This window comes from Cynoglossus semilaevis, chromosome 8, assembly GCF_000523025.1.
Source record: "Cynoglossus semilaevis isolate Cse_v1.0 chromosome 8, Cse_v1.0, whole genome shotgun sequence".
Taxonomy (NCBI): Eukaryota; Metazoa; Chordata; class Actinopteri; order Pleuronectiformes; family Cynoglossidae; genus Cynoglossus; species Cynoglossus semilaevis.
Genome location: NC_024314.1, coordinates 21902718 through 21924939, shown reverse-complemented (window position 1 = coordinate 21924939; position 22222 = coordinate 21902718). Strand labels below are relative to the sequence as shown.

General features: G+C 40.9%; 1 protein-coding gene and 1 long non-coding RNA gene across 2 annotated transcripts in view; both read right to left on the bottom strand.

Moving 5' to 3' along the window:
• snd1 (staphylococcal nuclease and tudor domain containing 1) overlaps positions 1–22222 on the bottom strand; it is a 187762-nt gene that overhangs the window by 155444 nt on the left and 10096 nt on the right. The window contains exons 5-11 of the mRNA XM_008315686.3: positions 21885–22045; positions 20600–20691; positions 19994–20152; positions 19796–19902; positions 18919–19009; positions 13340–13444; positions 342–443 (exon numbers count right to left, since the gene is read on the bottom strand). Of these exons, the coding sequence (XP_008313908.1) occupies positions 342–443; positions 13340–13444; positions 18919–19009; positions 19796–19902; positions 19994–20152; positions 20600–20691; positions 21885–22045 (817 nt within the window). The remainder of the gene's footprint in view (positions 1–341; positions 444–13339; positions 13445–18918; positions 19010–19795; positions 19903–19993; positions 20153–20599; positions 20692–21884; positions 22046–22222) is intronic.
• Positions 15758–18910, bottom strand: LOC112487290 (uncharacterized). The gene is made up of 2 exons (XR_003050247.1): positions 16219–18910; positions 15758–16172 (listed from the first exon to the last, which is right to left on the bottom strand). It is a non-coding gene; the product is annotated as an uncharacterized LOC112487290 (long non-coding RNA).

The window sequence follows — 22222 nt, the reverse complement described above, 5'->3', positions numbered from 1 at the left end:
TTGTATCTGAAGTGTTCTCTGGTTCAGAGCGTGGTGTTCTGCTGGGTCAGATATGTATAAATCATAATGCCCTCCCCGAGGTGTGGAGAACCAGCAGATCAATAGACACAAGAGGGAAAAATCAGCACCGCTTGTTTAAAAGGGTGCAATCAGGCCCATACCAACCCTCAGGGCATCATTGGGAGTACTTGGTATTCACAGGGAGAGGCTGAGAATGTACAGCAAGTGAGGGATTCGTGTTCCACACTATTGTTAAATTAATTAAAAGCTGATTAGAGGGAATCAAGACCATTCATAAACTGGGGCACAGAATGGAGAAAGGTCGTGACACTGCTTCTTACCTTTTTGCCGATGAGCTTCTTCCTCAAGAACTCGCGGGCCTCAAACATGTAGGGGATGTCGTAGAGAGGACGGAAGCGCTTGTCTCTGTCCTTGTTTTTCTCCTGTAAATGAAGGAAAGTAGGGGTTATTGTGGGAGAAAGTCCAGAAGGGGGCTGAGGAAGGAGAGAGATAATGAGAAGAAAAGGAAAGAATAATGTGAAGGATGAAATTATTAATTTCGCACCCTGGAAGGTGAACATAATATAAAATGAAAGATTAATCTGAATATATCTAGTTGAATAAGAAGAAAAAGATGTTTTCATTGAGAAACCTAGTACTATTTGTTAAATATTGAAAAAGAATAAGAAATTGATAACAGTTGGACTGACCTAAGGTTGGAACAGAGAGAAAGAAAGAATTACATAGAGAACTATCAAGGAGTGAACAAATGTGGTTGGAACAGAGAGAAAGAAAGAATTAGATAGAGAACTATCAAAGAGTGAACAAATGTAAAAAAACAAAAAAACAAAACTGTCTTTCCTGATAAAATTAAACATAAAACAAACCAGGCTATATTCTGTACCAGTATAAAATACCAGTTTAAAGAAAAACTAAATTTTTCGACTGGCTCACAGCCAAGATTGGTTTTCTACTGAAGAGAAGAAATCAGAGCAAGGCGTCCAAACTGTTGAGCGGGTATATTGTCCCAAGAAAACTGTAGTAGTGGGTATTCTAGACTTCTATTACTTTTACACACACACGTATACTCATACATATGCATATAGTATATACAATCATATATATATATACATATATACACATACTGTATATACACGCATCCACATATATACACACAGAGTATATACGCATACAAATATATACATACATATATGTATACATACAAATGTACGTGTACATACATACACAGCATATATATGTAAACACATATACACAAACGCATACAAAACAAATACAAGACAGGAGGAGAATTCAGAAGATTTTTGTCTCAGAAATAAATAAATAAACTAAAGTGCATTTCCAAATTAGAGGATAGACTGTTTCTAAACACTGAGTTTACATGTGGACAAACGACGAGAAACTTTGTTCACTGAACATCAGTTCCGCAACGAGGAAAACACCGCCTCAAAACCCGCTGTGAAACTGTAACGTGCGTTCTCGCGCGCGCACACACACCCGCTCAAAACACAAATATCTTTCTTGCTGTCTGCACTGTCGCAGCACACAAAAACTGTGTTAAACAGATGCATTAAGTAGAGCTGACACCGTGTCTGCGTGCATGCGTAGACTGAGACATTGCGGCGTATCACACAACGACCACACAGTTGCATACACAAAAACTTCCCCCAAAACGCTCACCCACTCACTGACAGGAGCGGGCCACAAATAGAATCCATTTGCATTTTCAAAAGGAGGTTATTTGTGTTGCTCCTGGTGGGACAAACACATACACGTACAACATTAACACATATGTATTCACACAAACACACACAGTGACAGGTGTGTTTTTGTAGAGGCAGAATTAAAAAAAAACAGCAGATGACAATGATGCATTGGGAAAATAAACGACAGGCACTAACAGGAGGAGTACGACTATGAATGACAATAGCTGTACACTCTCCTCTCCTGCCCCTCCCACACTCTTGTGTTAACGCCATTATATTCTGTCTTACAAACACATCCCTAACAGTGAACAAACCACACAAAAAAAAAAAAAGAAGTCTGTATTGACTCATCATTACCTCGATAGGTTTGATTCATTTTTAATGCCTCTCCATTTGTGCAGAACTGCCAGGTGTGGTACACAGCTGGGCAGATGGATGTGTCGAGAAGACACATGGGAGACAGAGAGGGTGCGAACATGTGTTTGTATGTTCAAGCAGGTGCTAACGGCTCCATTTAAATCTTAAAGACTTTGCTCACGAGATGAATGGAAGTGGAGGCTCTGGCGGCCAGTGAAGATAATTTTCAGTCTAAGTGCTGTGGCACAGAGGGGCCGGTTGGACCGACTGTGGGAAGAAACCAGCGGAAACTGCCAAAAAAAAAAGCCGCCAACAGATCTAAACCTAAGCAGGAATATAATAACCTTTGAGTTGAATAGCTTCCCATCATTCACTCCTCACCTTCATCCTTCCCCACTTTCACTTGCAGACTCAGCACTGCATGGAGGCTCGGAGGTGAGTTAATCTCACACATGGCCATTTAAAAAAAAAATCCCTAGATTTTTGGCCGAGAGCCCATGTCTTCCATTTTGCATGTGCCGGGGCTTTTTTAAAGAGTCTTACACCCCTATCGAGTCAGTTGCAGTGGGATGATGGGGCTTTTCGAAAGCCCTGCATGTCAGGAATCCTCCATTTTGTGCCTTAGACGTCTACTGCCGGGGATAACTTTTACCCAGCTGACATTAGTTGACGGGGGGGTTCTTCTTTGGGAGCATAATGTATTTTTATCATACCGTGGCATGATTCTGATTGGTCCAGGTCGAACCAAGTGGATAACATGCAAAAGGTAAAGAATGAAGCCACGGTGAGGGGGTGGGGGGGCTTCTCAAACTAATAAGCACTTTTACGGTGGAGAGAGAGAGCCATGTCGCTGAGGTGTAAGAGTGTAAATGTCAGCACTCTACGCCAATTAGGCACACGGAGGTAGAAAGGTAGACCAGACAAAGGGTCCTTAGTTCTCCGTTTCCCAGAAGGCCTGTGGGGGAAAGAATCAGAACCTAGTGGAAGATGGTGAAGGTGAAGGAGTCGGGGAACACGAGAGCATGAAAAGGACATGCTGCAGGAGAAAACGGCAGCAATTGAGGTAGAACACGGAGTCCACCGCATGCTGAGCCGGTGTTCTACTCTGACGTGACCCGGCAGACAACCTTGTCTTTGCTGATACTATCATGTCATTGTGATTCTGACCAGTGAAAAGGTGAGGAGAGTGGGTGGAATGTGTGAAACAAAGGGCTCGCAGTGGTTTTTAAAGGGCAGTCAGCAAAAGCTGGAGCATGGACTCGAATCAATGACACCGATTGATTACAACAAGGGCCAAATATTTTACAATAGGAACAGTTTGCTTTGTGTTATCGAGGGCCACAACACTGGTTTGCTAAAGGTTTTTTGTCAGTAAAGACAAATTTAGAAACAAACCTGAAAAAAAAAAAAGAGTGCGTCATTTTGCATCTGCATTATGGCCGCCCTCATGGTTAAGAGTGCGTCATTTTGCATCTGCATTACGGCCGCCCTCAAGGTCCACTGGTAACTGAAAGATGGTAAAAATGCAGTGATTTTTGTTTAAAGCAGCTGAAGGAGGGTCACCCCAGGTCTCGCTTCTCCACCCAAGTTTTGGGAAAAATGTAAGATTGATGATAAGCTATGCTCAAATATAGACTAAGGAAATGGTGGACATTGATATAACCAAAATAGTGTCAACTTCAGCAGAGCTAGCTGATAAGTTAGCACCTAAACCCTAGACTTTGTTTGTTGATAAAACTGGACGGTGCTCGCCCAGAGGGTTGAGACACTTTAGAATATTTATTATAGGTAGAATACTATTGTGCACCTGTCCAAAATCTGAGGCAGTGTTGTAAATAATTAAGTTGCTCAAGCAGTACCTTGAACACTTACCTTGTGAAGCAAAACAATAAAATTAAATTGCATTAATCTCAAACACAGTAGCTATACACAAGAACACAAATCACTTTTATCAACATTCTAAAACACCACCCCAATTTTATCATAATCTCTCCCAGGTCTATTGAAATTAGTTGATGGACCTCATCCAGACCACAGACCATGTTTTAAGCACAAGCAGTGCTATTAGGGATCATGAAATTACTTCAACAAGAAAAATCTGGGTGTACTTTTTATGTGTAGTTATCAGAATGTTCAAAACGAGTGGCTCTTCTGTCTCAACCCTGAGCCTGTAACAATGGCCTGGTTTCACTGTTTAATGATGGGGTGGTGGAGGGTCTGTCCTTATTGGTATGAAAGCCTGCAACAGTTCAGTCCACATTTCCCATAACAGTCCAGTAATCACCTCTGGCTACTGCAGAGCTGTGACTCTCACTGAAGTCTCTGCTGCATGGCTGCAGGTGGCTGTGCTGCTGGAAATGTGTGAATACCGTTGCTGGAAGCATTAGCAAATTGGAGTTTCAAGAATAAGACAGCGGTGTGCCCTTAAACTATGGATTTCTCTGTACTTAGTATTTAATAAAATAACTGTGTAAAGTGAGCATTCACAAACATTAAATCACAGCAGAGGGAGGGAGACGGTGAGAAGGGGGGGGGGGGGGCGTACGTTTCCTCAAGCAGGAGCAGGAGGGGTGTTGCCAGCTGTAACACGACAATACAAAAATCAGATTACAATTTCAGAATTATTACCCATATGGCAGAATACAAATAAGTAATTACGGAGCTGACTTGAACTGATCTCGCAATAAACCGCAGAGTAATACCAGATTTTGGAATTAAATTACCTGTCGCAACATAAAAACAAACAAGGCAATTGATTCACGGCGAGGTGCTTTGAGACGGCAACATTCGCTGGGACAGATTCGCAGCCAACACTCCCAATGTGTTGTCATTAATTAAACGTCAAATAGCGAGTTGAAAATGTTAAAATGACAGTGTGGACCCTGCACCAGTTTTACTGATTTAGATCTCCAACAGTTTACATTTTCACTCGACCCATGAATCGTTTCCTGAATTAGAAATGCTCCGAGTGGAAGGGTTGTAAAAATGAAGCCTTTTAAAAGTCAGGGCAACAGAAAAAAAGGCTAAAACAAGCAACAAAAAACCCCTCAAGGAATCCCGTTCATTATGTCAGGAGGATGTTCGAAAATGTCAATAGCACATTAATAAAAGGTAGATTCTGTTATGGGTTGGGGCTGTATTTCATCCATGGGACAAAACTCTTCTGTCTTGTGCGAAATCATCTCGTCTCTCCATGTATATTTTTGACAACAGTGGCACGGTATTTCATAAATTATGTTACACTTGCTGTTATTTTATGGCCTTATTTTTATGATGCGGAAGGCAGGGTCGATTACATCGCCATAAAACCGTCTGATAAGGACACGTCACGGTGACAAAACAGTGACACTGCTGAGGAGGACAGGAGCTCACGGTGGAAAAAAATAAACAATAATCAAGGTAAAACTATGACAGTTTTTCTGGAGAAAAGAAACCCGGAAAAAACATACTGATTATCTGTGTCAGGAAAACACGAAAAACCAGTGGAACTAAAAGCAGACCATGTTCAAACATCTGGGAATAGATTCATCTTAGAGCATGACGGGGGAATGCTAATGAACCACAGCACACAGTGAAAGCCATTAAATCTACATTCTTGGGAGTGGAACTACAACAGTTCCTGGGTTGAAGAACAAGCACCAAAATTCTGACTTGTACTAATGCAGTGTTACGTTCCTGAGTTTGGAGGAAATGACAAACAGTAGGACCAGCACTGCAACGCTTCACAGCATTATACCTAATGCAGTGTTGTTTACTAAAAAGACACCCAAGTTGCAGAGAGTACTCAACAGTTGAAAGCAGAGATGATGTCTGTGAAGGGAACACGAGATAACGGTGAACATCCTGCTTCAAACTACATCTGTCTTCAACCCAGAGGCCTCTATTTATAAATGACATCAATGGCATCAAACCAGCCCATAATGTTGTAACCTACATCTATCAAAAGCAACAGATACATTATATTTCGACTTAGCTTCCTCTCCTGCGGCAACAAGCACAGGAAAAAAAAGCCAAGGCTTTGCTTCTTCAACAGTGACAGCCAAGCAGTGCAAATGGAGCCAGGAGATATCCATCCACTGGTGAGGGGACTCTGCCTCGTCTGGGCCACTGGCAGACAAATGAGTCATGGTGATGGAGGTGTGGGAGGAGGAGGGGCAGCTGTCCTGGCCATCTTCGGGAGAAATCTGAGGTCAACGGACGTCACGATGCCAGGATTTAGACACGAGATCGACATTTGGCAAAAGGAGAGATTTTGCAAATGAAACCATTGCAAAAAGAGAGAAGGGGTTTTTTTTCCACTGGACATAAAAATGAATTCCTTTCATTCTGGTTTGGAATTACTTCAGAAGACTACATATGAGAATCCTCGTCAAATATCACGCACTTTGCTTACGGACTTACGATCCCTACTGTGTATACTAGGATGCGGTGGCCTGTTTATATTTAATTACAGACAGAACTGGGGCAGATAATGTATCCTCAATAATAAGCATTCTGTGTGTCTAATAAACATAAGTGTCTCAACTCACTGGGTGGCGCTCAGCTTATCAATAAACAATGTCTGAGGTTATTATAGTCCACTGATTCACCACATCATTAGGGTTAACTACTTGAACAGTTAACCTGTGGTTCATCTCAGCTGAAGTTGGCTTCAGTTTGGCTTAAAAAAAAAAAGAAAAAAAAAAAGCTTTAAGTCACCTTTTTCCACACAAATGTTGGATCTCAAACTATAGCCAACATTGATTAAAAACACAAGTTTTGAAGAGTATTTTAAACAAATTAGGCCATATAAACTATAGCCAACATTGATTAAAAACAACAGTAATTTAAACAAATTAGGCCATAACAACAGTTGTATAAATGCCCGACCGGCATCAACTATTCTTGTCATCAATAAACTGACGTCAAGGCAGTATATAATAGTGTTTGCTAAATGTTACTTGACTGGATAAAGGCACACAGTTTGTAAACAACTTCTGAAACCACGCGAGCAGTTTAGCATTTTTATGTGGCATCAGTGACGCCATGCGATGGTTACGTCCATGTCTACAGGCAGAAAATGGCCTGAAATGCATGTTTGTGTGGTACGGTGTCATTTTTCAATCTGACATTACATCGTCTTACATTACACTACAGATGGCACCACACATTTTTCCTCCATCATATTATACTTTCTTTTCTGATGATCTTGTTGTTGCGCCATCAAAATAAAAAGCAACCATTTGTTCAGCAACATGTCTTGCAGACGTATTAGAGTCAGATGTAACTCCACGCGTATAGAAGGACGCATACATTCACAGATTCTGCCCACATGTTCTGCCAGACGGAGCAAAAACAGGTATATTTACAGAAATGCTAATCAATGTGAAACACTTCTGTCTAAAAATAAAGTAAAAATATGGAGAAAGACTGAAAGAAAGGAAAAGGGTGGGTGGAGAGGGAGAGACGGGAGAGAGATGATTTATAGGAGGCAGCAACAGAGAGATGAAAGATGTACCGTGCGACTAAATCATCCACAAAGTCAACAGACACCCAGAGGTGGACTGCAGAGAGGTGAGGCATTTGGGGACGGGCCGCGTGACCACAGAGATGAGCAGCAGTCATCGGGTTGCCTTATGTAAAAGGGCAGCAAATTGACCTTTGTGTACGGGCTTCACCAGTCTGTCACAAGTGACTGAGTCTTCTAATAAACACTTACAATGACTTTGCACAAGAAAGAGTGGGAGGGGGCCGGGTGCAAACGAACGAGGCGGTAAAACAGTAGTGAAGACAAAAAAAAAAGCAGGAGCAGGAGAAAAAAAAAAACCTCATGCTGAAAATAAATGAAGATATGGCAGAGCTGTAGCATTGAGGGCAGCAAAGGTAAAAACAAAATGAGAGAACAATGGCAAACAAAGAGAGTGCAAGTTGAGAAAATGTGTGCCCTCTGCTCTGCTGCAGTCAGACACCGCTGGTCCACCAATCTGTCATTCTGAGCACAATTAGTATAGTCGAAAGAGAGGCAAGGGGGAGACGTGGCATTCGATGACCAGNNGGGGGGGGAGGGGCAGGGGGCTTTGGCAGGAACTGTCACAGTTCATCAGTGCGCTGGGACATCGCATCTGGCTTCTCTGGCCCCCAATAGTAAACACACACACACAAACATAAAATGGCCCCGTTTGCCAAACACACAGCCAAACATTGTGCAGACACATGAAGACAGACGGAGATAGTGATGTCAACTGGCAGCACATTCTTGATTTCCCTTCCTCTGAAGGTTTAACTGTTGGCGAACACGCCGCGGTGTTCACACGCACACACATCTGGAGAAATCAAAATGAACACACACGTGCGCACGCCCAAACGTGCACTTACACAGTTAGTTCACATACTGACGGCAATTTCCAGGATGATTGCTGACACAGGCTAATGCAACGTAACCAAGCATGTCTCTCTCCCTGTGTGCATGTGTGTACACACACTGCTGTACGTACGTGTGTGTGTGCGTGCATGTGTGTGTGTGTGTGTGTCGTGAGCCATGATGTATGTCTTAATGTCTGTCTGCTGCTGTGAGGAAGCAGCCAGATCTCTGGTGACAGTGTTGGCCGACATTACGTCATGGTGTGTGTGGAGCCCCTGGTGGAAGATACTCGGTACCTGCTGCAAACTGTCAGTCACATGAAAGTGCAGGAGCCTGTCCGCATCCCTTGTAAAAATGGAATTTGGGTTATAATATTGTGCAAAAACGTTTAATTTCTAATTGGAAAAACATAGAACCTTCTGTCTAGACTGCAGAAGTGTGTGTTAAGATTTTTATATATATATACACATATACATATGTATGTGTATATATAACATTTAATATATATTATATTATATTATATTAACGCAGATAAGCTTTCAGATTATTAGAGAGATACTTATATGGTAATATCACCTTTATGATTAGCTGAATGAAATAATCAATATCTTGGCTCTGGGTATTTTAATTGAAAAAGAAAGGAAAGAAAACCACACAGTGTAAACAGATTGATTCAACAGTATGACTCACTACTTCACGATTCGTTAGAGTGAAGCTCATCAGAGGAGTGAGCGTCACACAACAGCACACAGAAACTGACAGACAGTTCCTGTTCTATTATTATTACTAGTAGTATTGTTATAACTGCAGACCCAAATGGGGGTGTGGGGGTGAAAGGGTGGAGTAACTACTTTAAAATGGTTTAAGTTGTGGTTTTTTTTAATGATTATTCCGAGGCTGGTCTGGAGTGAGAGTTCAACAAACCTGCAGAATTTAAATGATAGCTCAGTGTTCACTATTGACACTTTAATTTCCTCTTTTCATGCCTCGCAAAATGAATGTAATTGAAAAACAAAGTATATTATTGTTTTATTATTAATATTATTAAGCTTCATTTTGAAAGTATATAGCTACGTTGGTAGTGATATTTATTTTTATTTTTTTTCAATTTTTGCTTTTTCTTCAAGAGATACTTTCATTTATGTTTTAAACATAGACTAAAGGTTTTCCCAGGATAGTGAAGGAATCACTGGCTTTGCCCAGTGGTTTCAAAAGAAGGGGCTGAGGGTATTGCACAGGAAATTTTTCCATTTGTGTCACAGCGGAAAAACCCACACGTTTAAGAATAACAGTTTTCAGGAGCAAGTTCTTTAAATGAAATTCAGTGGCGTTTTGAAGCAACAGCTTTAAATGTGTCAAAAAGGAGGATTTTTAGGTGGTTTGTCTTACAAACAGCAGTGTATAGAGCATTACAGACACATTTTGAGCTCCCCAGTGAGCTACTTGGATTTCTATATAATACATGTACGTTACACGAACAGTAGTATCAGGTACTGCATTTTATCATTATATTCCTACCCGTAGAGTTAACACAGGAGAACAAAGGGACACGTTGAGAGATTACAGCTTCCAGAACAGTTTCTCTAATACAATGAGAAATGCCGTATCTGCTTTTGTAAAGTATTTAAGACAGCCCATGAAATTGAGCTCCCCTCCTTGCCAAAGGTAATAGCTCACTTGCCTAATTCAGCCAGACACTTAGATCTGCTGACAAATTGAGACTGCACATAAAACCCTCCCGCAGGAATATTAAAAGTACATATTTAGTTTAGATAATTAAGAAAAATCCAGAGCTCCTCTGTCAGACGCTGTTCGTCTGCCTTCCCGCATTCCTAATTCCATCTTTGCCATTACAACTCTGCATCGCTGCCATATCGACGACACTCAAAGCTGAGCTGACAGCAATACATGCAGGCGAGCGGCTCTTTTGCCCACAGACAGAAATAAGTAACAAACAAACAACTGCGGTGGCGGCGGCAGCAGCTCGATCAACTGGCCTCATTAAAATAAAACAGGAAACGTAGCCACTGTTTTAGAAGTGACACCATCTCTGACAAAAGACTGGGACTTCAGCAGACTGTGGGATAAAGAAAGGCAGAATGTAATCTGACTCTTGAATCTAAAAATAAAAAGTTGCAATTCAAATGTTTACTTTTACATGACAATTTTAAAGAATTGTCAGTTTCGTTGATAGCATTCTCATTTAGAGTAAAACAAAACATTAACACAAAACACTTTCCTGGGCTGACACACAATAATAGCCTACCTGTTACTGTAACCTAGGAAACAAACATCCTAAAGTGACTCCCCCTGCTGGATGTTGCTTGGACTATCAATTGAACAATATCTGAGGTTAATAAAACCAACAAGTTTAACACCTCATAAGACCAGAGATCCAACCAGCAAACCAATCCCAACTTCTATAAACGGCCGTGCTTACGCCACAAGATCACTGCAACACCCATTCATCCATTATGTAACCTTTAATCCTCTACAGGGTCACGAGGGAGTTGGACCCAGAACCATTCATCACGTGGCCCATTTCATATATACAATCTATGAAACAGTCCATTATACAGAAGAAGAAAAACCTGTGCTCAGACTTTCATGATAGTTGCCACTTGTAAAAGTTTAATGATGCACAAAACAGGTACTGCTGTAGCATCTTGTGGCGACAGAGACCAGAGCTGGAATGAAAGAAGGGAGTACGGAAAAAAACAGAAAAGACAGGGGTGTGAAATCAAAAGTATGAAGAATTTAAGAGACAAGGGGGGAGGGTGGGGGACAGCAGTGAATAAAACAGTCAGACATGAGAAGTGCAGTAAACGTCTGGCAAAAGAGCTCTATAAATAAAACCTGTGCAATTCAAACTACAACAGAGCTCTATAAATAAAACCTGTGCAATCCAAACTACAACAGGAGGAGGAAGTAGAGAGACATAAATGCAGATTTTTTTTTCTTGTTATAAACACAGCAGCTGTGGTTAGAAGCATCTGAAGGGCAAGAGTGCAGGTCAACACTTGGAGCACAGCCCCCCCCTCCTAGAGGAAGAGAAGAGAAGGGACCAAAAGGTTTTAGAGCAGAGACGAGTGCAGACGCAGAGAGAGCAGTATTTTAATGATGCAAGGCACTAACTGCGCCGGGGGAGAGACGGGGATGGGGAGAGGCAGCAGGGAGGTGGGGGAGGGAATAAAAACCCCAAACTAGATCCCAATAAAGAATGAAAGATAAAAAAGTAAACCATAAAGCAAAAAAAATAAAAAATGCAGAGGGGGAGTCAATAAAACAAATGCAATCACACACATGCACACAAAATAAAGGGCTGTTCCAAACAATTTGCAATCCTGTCAGAAACACAACTTCAGCTTGTCTGGGAGCTCTTTGAACAGAGGAACATGACTTGTGTTTAAACAGACATTATAATAATCACAGTGTGTCTCTCTAAATAACAAGGAATGGTCGTCAATGGCAACCGACGTGTTAAATATAATGAAAGAAAAAAAAAAACAAGAAGGAGGGTTGTGTTTGGCTTTGACAAAAAGACAAATCACTGCTTTTATGAGACTGAGAACTTCCTAATTAATGGGAGTGCACAACTTATTTATGAAATGATGGCATTTTCAAGGACTCAGGTACGAAGGGCACTGAAGAATTTAAATCCCACTCTGTCCTTCCCAAAAATGTACCCCTGTTCACCTCTGTCTGAGAGGCAGGAAGGAAGTGGAAATGATTTTATTTTGACCATTTATGATCAGAGGTGAGTGAGAAACAACAGAAAGAACTGAATTGCTGACAGTCGGTAAGGGGTTTCAGGACGCGGACGTCGCCCCTGCTGGCAATAAGTGCAAACATGAGCATGAGAGTATTTCCTCATTCTCTGAGAAAATGAGGATTGTGGAGAAGAAAGGGAGGGAAAAAAGGGAGAGGAAAAAAAAAATCGATCTGCCTCACTCTCTGCAGTGCTGCATCCACTGGGTGTGTGCTAGGGCTTCGCATGTGCATTGTGGCCCCAACTGCAGGGGCGCCACCAAGTGGTTGAAATTATTCTCACAGTCATTTTAACAGAAGACCAATCAATGCTCAGGAAAAAAAACTCTTATTTAAGAGGTAAGAAGGACAAAGAGAATTTTTAAAGTGTTTTCTCAGACAAGCAGACAGACTAATTCATATTTTAAACATAAATATTATATATAAACCCAGCTAATATCAAAGGCTCTGTGTTTTCAAGAAAGGGTTGGTTGTGGCTTTGTTTAGTCTAAATCTGCAAGAAATTTTAAAAAAAGTTTTAAAGCACAAAATTGTTTTACATTTAAAAACAATATTGTCTTCAAATTTAAAAAAAACTACATAGGTTGTCAAGTGGGACTTGATGTCGATGATGCAAATTACTGATGCACTAGTCAGCTAATTAAAAGAATATTGATAGCGCGAGGCACAGATGAAGACTAAATCACAATGAGCTAACAAAATTAAAAACGATGTCCAAAAATGTGTCAGAATATTTAACAATGGAAAAGCTTCAAAACGGGGGTTAAAATTGTCCGAGGATACTAGAAAGCACTGTTGAATGTGCGGGTCTTTGAACCTGTCTACGTTGCTGTGATGGACGTAGCCAAGTCAGCTGGGAGCCTATAACTGTAGTAGTGTAGAGAGGCTGTGAGTGCACACCACAAAGATGGATGAAACAGGGACGAGAACAGCTCCTGCTGGACAGTACTTGTCTCTGTGCTGCCTCTAATTACCTGGCTGCCCACAAGCTTTCCTGCATGTCAACGTTCAATCATCGCCACACAAACACACAGAGACAAACACACACACACACAGAGACAAACACACACACACATATACATCCACTTGCTCTGTGTAAATCTGTTACACAGACACTGCCCACAAACAGTCAGACTGGGTTTGTTTTTACCTCTCCCTCGATCCTGGGGGGGCGAATGCTGGACAGGTGGATGGTCTTGTATTCACCGGAGTTGAGTTTGACGACCATGGCATCGGCGTTTACCACTTGCATCACCTGCAGATGGGGGTAGAGAGGGAGAGAACAGTGTGCTTAATATAAAATCAAGATGGCAGTTTGATTAGGTGAAAACATGGAGATTAAAATGAGAACACGATAAGATGACTGTCGAGGATAAAACAAATAAAATAAAAATCATGTAAATCTTTGGTTACATGTACCCCCCAGGGCTGGAGCAGTGTTGTAGCAAAAGATACTCTCACTGCTTTTTTGGTGAGTAGACAGAGTATAAGAATGATGGGAAGTGAAGGAGCAGGTAAAGGATAAATGGAGAGGAAGAGATCTATTCAAAAGTGTAGGGAGAGTGACAGTGCAGATCCTTTGCTGTCAGAAGACACTGAGAACAAGGTAAGAATGAGCGATCCTTGAGTGACTGAGTGAGTACGCTGGCTGAGTCGTCCCCAGCAGGCAGACACGGTTTGGAGGACGGAGGGAGGACATTTAGCCATCTGGGGGATTGAAACCAACGGGGAGGGAGACAGAGAGCGAGAGGGAGTCAAGAGAAAACCTTTAAAACACAAACACAGTGTTAAAGAGACTGATAGAGCATTACCCAGACCTCTGCCCAACAACTTCCTGGCAGCACTTTGTTATGACGACCTTTACAGGTGTAACCAAAGACACAGAAATTTATGATTGGCATTTAAATGTGCTTAATATCGAAGGCAACCATCACAGCTACAGACGACCAGAAGTTAGCATTGGTTGTCAATTTAGACAAGCATATTAACAAGGCCCAAAACACGTAGAACAGATGTTCCTGACCAAGCTGTTAGTTTTCCCAAAGGTCATCAATGATGGAACCAAATCCTTAAAAAATCTCCAATGGCGTTCTCTGATATGCTTTACAACCAAAGCCTGTCATTTCAACACACATCAGTCTTTGCTACTGTACTATTTATTCAGTTGTTGCTGAATAGGGCTGAAGCTTCGAGGTAATTGGAGTAAATGTGACACAGATGGAACACACATCCAAACCCAGTCTCTTTGTGTAGGTTGAAAAAAAAAAAAATTTGTACTTCTGCCTCCCACATGTAATTTGAACAGCTTTAACCAAACTCACTCAAGCTGGAATTCAGATGTAGGCTGTGCTTGAGCTGAAGTCCTAAAATTCAGAGAAGCAGGCCTGAGCTGTGTTTCAAGGCCTGTGTGGGTGTTCTGTGGCTGAATGTGTGGTTAGAAAACAACATAAAAAAATGAATTCCTTTGTGTATTAAGTTGAGCGTATTCAGTGGTGGCGTAGGACAAACACAAATCCAGGTGTACTGGTCTCCGAGAAGCATTCATTATATTCATGAAAACAAATCAAACTGCCACTGCATTTGCTACCAGAAAAAAAAAAATACAGAAATGAGACCAACCCACGTGCTAAAAAGGCTGCTCAAAACAGCGGTCAAAATATACCATCACATTGTAATCACTAAGCTGAGTGGGTGAGATGCAGGGGGACCAGGAGGTTAGGCTGACAGAGAGGGCTGGATTGGGGTATAATGAGTGAGTGCAAGGGGGACACAAACCTGTACAGTAACAAGGTCATTTTGTGGGCTGCCCAACTAAATAAAGTGCAAGAGAAGAGAATGTGGCAGCGGCTGAAAAAAAAAAATTGGCTCAGCATTTACTGGCTAATTATCAAGTGGAGGAGGCAGGACCAGAGAGGAGAAGGAGGAAGAATCAACACGGGCAGAGACGGAGGCAACTGGAGGCAGAGTGAGCCAGAGAGACGACTGTAAGCTCTCTGCAAATATTACCGCAGCAGAGATGGACAGAAATGTGAAATGGACAGAAAGAGAGAGGGGGGAAAAAGTCTCAGTAAAGTAGCTGCCATTAGGGTTGAGTGAGCAGGCAGAGTAGACAAACCAGGGGCAGAGGCAGCATGACTCAAGGGTCTGATCTGATGCTTCAGAGGTGGGAATCTACTGCCACCCTCTGCCCATGGCTGACATGACATCTGCAGTGGCAAGGATCAGTCACTGCAACACGAGGAGGAGCCAGGCGTCCATCAGGGAATGGATGGATGGGCTGTCAATCAAAACCTCTGAAAAGGTTGGAACCACGTGAGGCAATATGCAGTACCTACTGAGGGCAATGCTACTGCCCACAGTGTACTGAGGTCAGTGAAATACTTAATTTGCATGTTGCTAATGTCATATAGATAGATAGTTAGATAGCACTTTATTAATCCCTCAGGAGTTCCCTTTGGGAAATTTAGGAATCTAAAATATCTATATCTATAAATAAATATCTAAAAGATTTTACATTTGTGGCTACTGTGTATTTACATATTCATATTTCATTCTTTTTCCTTTTGTGTTATATGTTCATATATCATAATGAAAATGAGTGAGTCTTTATCTTTATCTACACATTTCTAATCAGTCTTTAAAAAATGCTGTATCTAAGGTCATTTTAATGTAGTTCTACTTGTCAACATTTAGCTACCATAGGATCAACTAAGTCATTATAAAGATAATTTTAGCCTAATTTTTAAAATAACCATGAGCTACTGGGACAAAATTCAATTGGGTTTAACTTTTAATTAGCTTAAAAAGACCAACTTTTGGTTTACATTTATTTTTAAATGATGTATTTCTCCACACTTCCTCCCCTTGGACCATATTAGAATTAATTTGCCATTAACTGTATTTTTGAGCGAGCATCTAAAAACAAAACCAAAGAGTCTCACAGCAGTTTCTCTGCCACAGAAACACAGATAAGAGTCGTCAACCTGCTGATCCTAAAGTCGAGCATTTTTCAAACTAAGAGTCGTCAACCTGCTGATCCTAAAAAAACTAGACTTTGGAATGATTTGAAGGACTCTTACAAATCAGGTTAAAGGCAGTGATGAGAGGTTGATAAAAATGTTTACACTGTGTCATCTTTTATCCATCACCTCTCAGGTTGAAGGGAAGGAATAGGCGAGGAGGGAGTGAGAAAGGGGGAGGAAGACTATTGGGACCTGGCCTACATCTGCTTCTCTAGTCCCTGTAGAGACAGGAGCAGAGAAGGGTGAGACAGTCAAAAAGGAAGATGCGTCAGCAGGATTGATTTGTGAGGATTGGACCTCCTTTGGCTCTCCACTCTGGCCATCACTCAGGTAATAAGAAGTGAAAGCAGAGTGGACCAAGAGAGGGGAGGAGTGTAGGATGAGGGGACTGATGGATAGATGTGTCCCTGGAAAAGTCAGTGCAGCGCAGCATTATGTGCCTGCAAATGTCACAGGGACGATGATGGGGAGGGAGGGGCAACAACGGGCCGTCCAATATGTACTTAGCTTTAAAATAACTCAACCATTTGCAGGGTCAGCAAGACATTTCCCCAACACGACTGCCAGCCACTTCTTTTTTTAAGGAAAGCTTTTAGAGTCACGTGCTCCTGCTGCCAATCTGAGGCCTTTCACTTCACTGACAACAGCTTTGCATGTATACTTATATTTTAAAAAAAACAATTATTTTCACCTACAGCAAATCACTATACTCTCAATGTAAGTGATCCTTTAAAGGTCTGACAATGCCTTGTTGAAGAGTAACTAACATAAATGGATAATTTTATCATACGTTCTACCTGTAGCGCCGATAAACATTACCCCGAGACATAACAATACACTATTTACAGCAGACGACATTGTCGACAATTAAAGGTTAGCAATTTATTCAAATCTAGAGGTTTGTAGATTTTTATGAGCTGCTGTTTTCTTTGTTGATCTATTTAGACTTAATAAACTGACTGTTGATAGAAGAGTTAGAACTGATGTTTGCTGTTTTAAGTCTGGTCAGAAGTGCATCTGAATATTTGTTAATTAGGGTCAACATATAAAAGGTCATATAAAGGTCAGCACTCCATAAAGAGAAAATATAAAGTATCAGATATCGTACAAATTGACTATCACGCCCAAATAATTGTAATAAATGTCAGTTAAAAATATCATATTGTACATCTCTACGTAGATGACATTGTCATTTTCCCACTAATTCATTGGTGAGGTGAGTGCAAATGAGCAGACCGCCACAGGTGGCAATGTCCTCTCTGGATATTCATGGAAAAAATATTTGTAAAAGGGAAAAGGGAGAGAAGTTGTACAGAGATGAAGAAGTGCATCAAGGTCTAGCTGGGGGGCAACAACAGAGAAGTAATGTACGAACAAGGAATAAAATATCAGAGCGGATAGTCCTGGGAATCTTGATTAGTTTTTTTTTCCCCCTAAAGTCTCACTATACCATTTCAAGCAAAATCATATTTTTTGGCTTCTTTTGTAACACCGTGTCTTTTCTCCTCGGCAGCTTTCATGGCTCTTTTTAATGCGTCGTCATGAATTCGCCGGCAAATGTTCCCCTCACTCCCTACTGCTGGTATCCAACCTGCTTTATATTAAAGGGTTAAGAGAGATCTGAGAGCAGCTCGCGCTGATAATATAAATGTTTTATCCTTTCTCTAGCCTCTTCCCACTGACTCAGGAAAAAATATACATACAGCTTTTTATTTGCACCTCCTTTGTGTTTGTGTGCAGTTCATCAAATTCATTCTGTTAGCAGATTGCCAAAACAAGACCTTTTATGTAACCCTCAGGCCAGCTATGAATTTTTGAAAGCCTTTGAAAAATCAGGGTTTGGGGGAAACAGGTAGACAAGAGACAAACTTTAGGAGTTTAGAACTTTCTTTAAACATTCAGGGGAAAAAATATACTGGCTGAACAAAACAGCTGGTTGGGACTCAGAGGAGAAAATAAAAAATAAAAATCTAACGGTTTAAAGCTGAAGTTTCTTTACGGCGTTAAAGGTTGCGATTGAAAACTATAATATGTCATCTTATTCAGACATTACCGTAATGTATGGAGGAGTCCATCAGGCTTAATTTAAAGTAATGTTTGCTGACAACTCGGAGGTGGGCAGTACAGGTAGTACATCATATTAAGGTCACTTCACTTTCCCACTGAGGCTCTGACCAATAACCTACAGAGCTAATATTTCTGTGCCTCTGCTTCAGTGTACGGCACAATTTGGCCTTAATTTGACTGGGGAGCACTTAAAAAGGTTTTTGTTAAGCATTCTCCCATCTGTACCTTTGGTGAAGGGATTTCTTTTTTCTCCCCCTATTCTTTTTATTTAGTGGGGAAGTCTGCAGATGTGAAAATAAAAGCTGTCAGGAGGATATAAGTCATTAGAAGACTCATAGTGGCTCAGTTTCTGCTGCAGTGATTGGAAAAAATAGGAAGTGCTGCAGCACACATCAAGACGTCGAAGGCAGGGAAACAGCCGGCACTGATGCAGAATCTTATTCACAGCGGATAATGGCCCCAATGTCATGTTGATAGTTTCATAACTTGGTCTTTATAGCTTAGATTTAAGACTTTAAAATAGAGCATGATGACGCGAATGGAGATAAGTGACACCTCTACCAGATTAAGAAGGGATTTATGTTCAGACGACACCTTCGCTGATGGGACACAGCGTATAAAAGACACGACAAAGCCTCACCTTGGCTACAAACTGTCTGTCCTTCTGGTCCAAGTTGGCGGTGGGAGCCACGTAGTCCCTCCAGATGCGGACCTTGCGCTCTTTGGCAGATCTGGCCAAGAACAAAGTCACATCATCATCATCATTTTAAGTGGTAGTGCTCACCATTAGCCAGATATTAGGATACGAGAAACTTTATCACATTACGAAAAATGTAGTCGTTTTGGCTGGAGAAAAAGCTGAAAAATCTCATTAAAGCAAGAATATTCCTACATCAGAGGCCAAAAGTTGCTGCAGTACTGACTGCAGAGAACAGTCACAGCAATATTATAGTGTGAGACAGTTTATCACAAGTGTTGGTGGCAATCTGTCACAAACTCCCCAGCAGTACACTCACATTTTCTCCATTTATTTATTTCATCTTCCATCTAAGATGCGATCTTCAAACCATTTCGACATGTAGTTTTGGTTATCGTCCTGCAAAGTTTAGGCTTTTTAGCAGCTATACATGTAACTACTTTTTTTATATAAATATTAGTAGAATCCGGGCTATTTTAAAGATTAAATAAGATTTTTTTTAAAAAATAATCATTTTTAGTATGGCATTTTAAAGCAATTGTGTTTTAGCTTTTCCAATAATCCTAGAAAGGTGTTTTACCTAACCTCTGGTCTTTGGCCCCAGTATTTTGCTATGGATCGTAATTCTGCCAAATTTTAATAATTTCTTTAGGTAATATCCATATATATATTATTCATATGCAATATAGAATGAGACAATTTCAAAATGTGAATTTTGGACCATATCACCAAACTCCAGTTTCAGGTTTTTTGTAGCTATTATTTTGCTTATACTTTGGCCCAAAAGATTAATATTATATATTTTTTTACATTTCTTTACCTTTCAGCAGCTCGCAGTTTCTCGGCTCCTTGAGTGTAAACGGCCATGGACCAGTCCACGCAGCGGGCGAATCCTTCCTTTAGCAGAAGCTCCGTAATGTTACCATTCTGAGAGAGACAGACGGAAAGACATGAAGAACTGAGAAAACACTGCACTGTTTGGACATTTACCAACTTAATGTTGATCGTCCGCTCTCACTGGATGAAGGATGGTGCCCAGGATGTTCTGGTTGGGGCAGCTCTCCAGGATGATTTGAACGTCTCTCTGCAGAAGTCGGGATTCAGTGAAGAATTTGGCCTCTGCTGCAAATGGTTCTGGTGACTCTGTACCATCTGCTTCTCTCTTAAATGTTGGACACTGGAAAATAACACCGATACACACACGAAAATAAGATATGAATAAGCATCAATAATACTGTATAATCTTTACTCAACCAGCCAATCTGGGTGTTTTTGTACACCTTGCTTTAACGTCTATCTGTATTCTCCATTTCTGTGTGGCGAGGCGCCAGACAGATAAACACAAGAGGCACAAAAAGCAGGCAACAAAAAAAGAACATCTTGAAATGGATGTAATATCTTCAAGTGAGGTGATGAAAAAGATTAGTTATCTGAATGATCCATTGGCAAAGTGGGGCTAAGTGAAGGAGACTGATGGGGAAGTTTAGTCAAAGAGCTATGACACAGCTAGGACTTAAAGAGAAGATTGTATCTGCCGCAGTATTCTACCTGCCATTACTTTTGTCTGGTTTGCCAAACAAAGTAACAGCCGCTGTGAGCTGGAAGAGCACAGAGTGGTGGTTACCTTCACGCCTGACAGCATGACTGTGACCAGGTAGTAGTCGGGAAGCAGCAGGGCGCGAACAACACTGCCGTCACGCACATGCTCAATGATGGCTGCAGGAGAGAAGAACAGAGATTCACAATGAGCGCTGACAAATCAAGATGGAACCATAATAATTAACATCCTAAAGGATCTCCAACCAGCTGAGTAAGGGGCTTATCAACAAAGTTCAGAAGTTTAACACCTCATACGGGTCAAGTGCTTTATCATCAGCCATCACTGCTGAAGTCAGCTTCATTTTGGTAACAGTGGGAATCACAACGTGGTAAATGTTTTAATATACTGTTTCTGGGCTAACATTTAAACGTTGAACTCTTTAACCCATTTAATTCATACATGTATCTCTGCAAACTTTGAAATACAAATTTGGTCAAAGTTTACTTTGTGGAAAATCAAAGCAAACACTTCACGAACAACGATATCTGCAAGTATAGCAAACCCTAAGCTATTTCTTGTGGTTGCTATAGTTTGAGCTAACATTTAGCTATATTAAGACAAATGATTCAATGGCTTTTTGCTCTACCTAAATTGCTGAACATTCTGAAGTATTAAAAAACAAGTTTTTTTTTTGTCAAAAACAGTTTTTATATATGGTAGTTAACCTATATGTTTTTATCAAAACAGTTTTTATATATGGTAGTTAACCTGTATGTTTTTATCAATTTCAAAGACAAAGTTTGTAGGCAAAGAAAATTCTTAAGGTTTAGCATCAATCAACGTCCAACTTGTGTGTGTGTGTGTAATGCGTGTGCATGCACATGAAATAGAACTTATCATTTTGGTCATAATAGCAGATCACAGTACATTTAAAGCCCTTCAGTCGGATCGCTGCCTCTGATTTCCAAACAGCCATGATGGCCTCTCATAAACGGTAAGAACAAGAAATAAAAGAATGAAGAAAAAAAAAAGAAAAAAAAGAGAGAGAGAACACCTTCACTCTATTCGTTTTCCCATTCAATTAAAGAGTAGTGAAATGAGCTGAGCCACCGTTAGCCACACTCATCTGGAAATAAATTGAGAAGCACATTACACCTCGGGTAAGTCAGAGATGAGAGAATGGGGGAATGAACCGGTGGAGGGTATTACACCGTGTGCCATTACAGGCCCTGCAACACAAAGTGAAATCTCCAGCCGAAAATGATGGATTTCTGTCACGGCTTACCAATTTTTTTTTATCTAAGAAAAGAATAGCCTTAAATGACGTTGCTCAGGAACAGGGGTTACCTGAGGAAACCCTCATACTTACCATTGATGGGTTTCTGGTGCAAGGAGTCCACAAAGTTGCGGGGATTTTCTATGGTGTATTTAAGATCGCGGATGGTGTGTGCGCTGCCACCCTCACTCCACAGGCCCTTCTTGGACGACTTGGACTGGTCCTCCAATTCACAGAGTCGGGCCTGCTCTGGACTGGTCACACAAAGAAATCAGATTAATTTTGAGTTCTAAAATTTCTGGCAGTGATAGACAATTAAAATGATATTTTTTTCTTTTTGAACTCAAAACAGAAAAACGAGAACTCTCCTGCTGTCTTTCACACCTTTTACTTTAATTCCTGACAATTTTTGGAAAGAGGAAAGTGCTGCT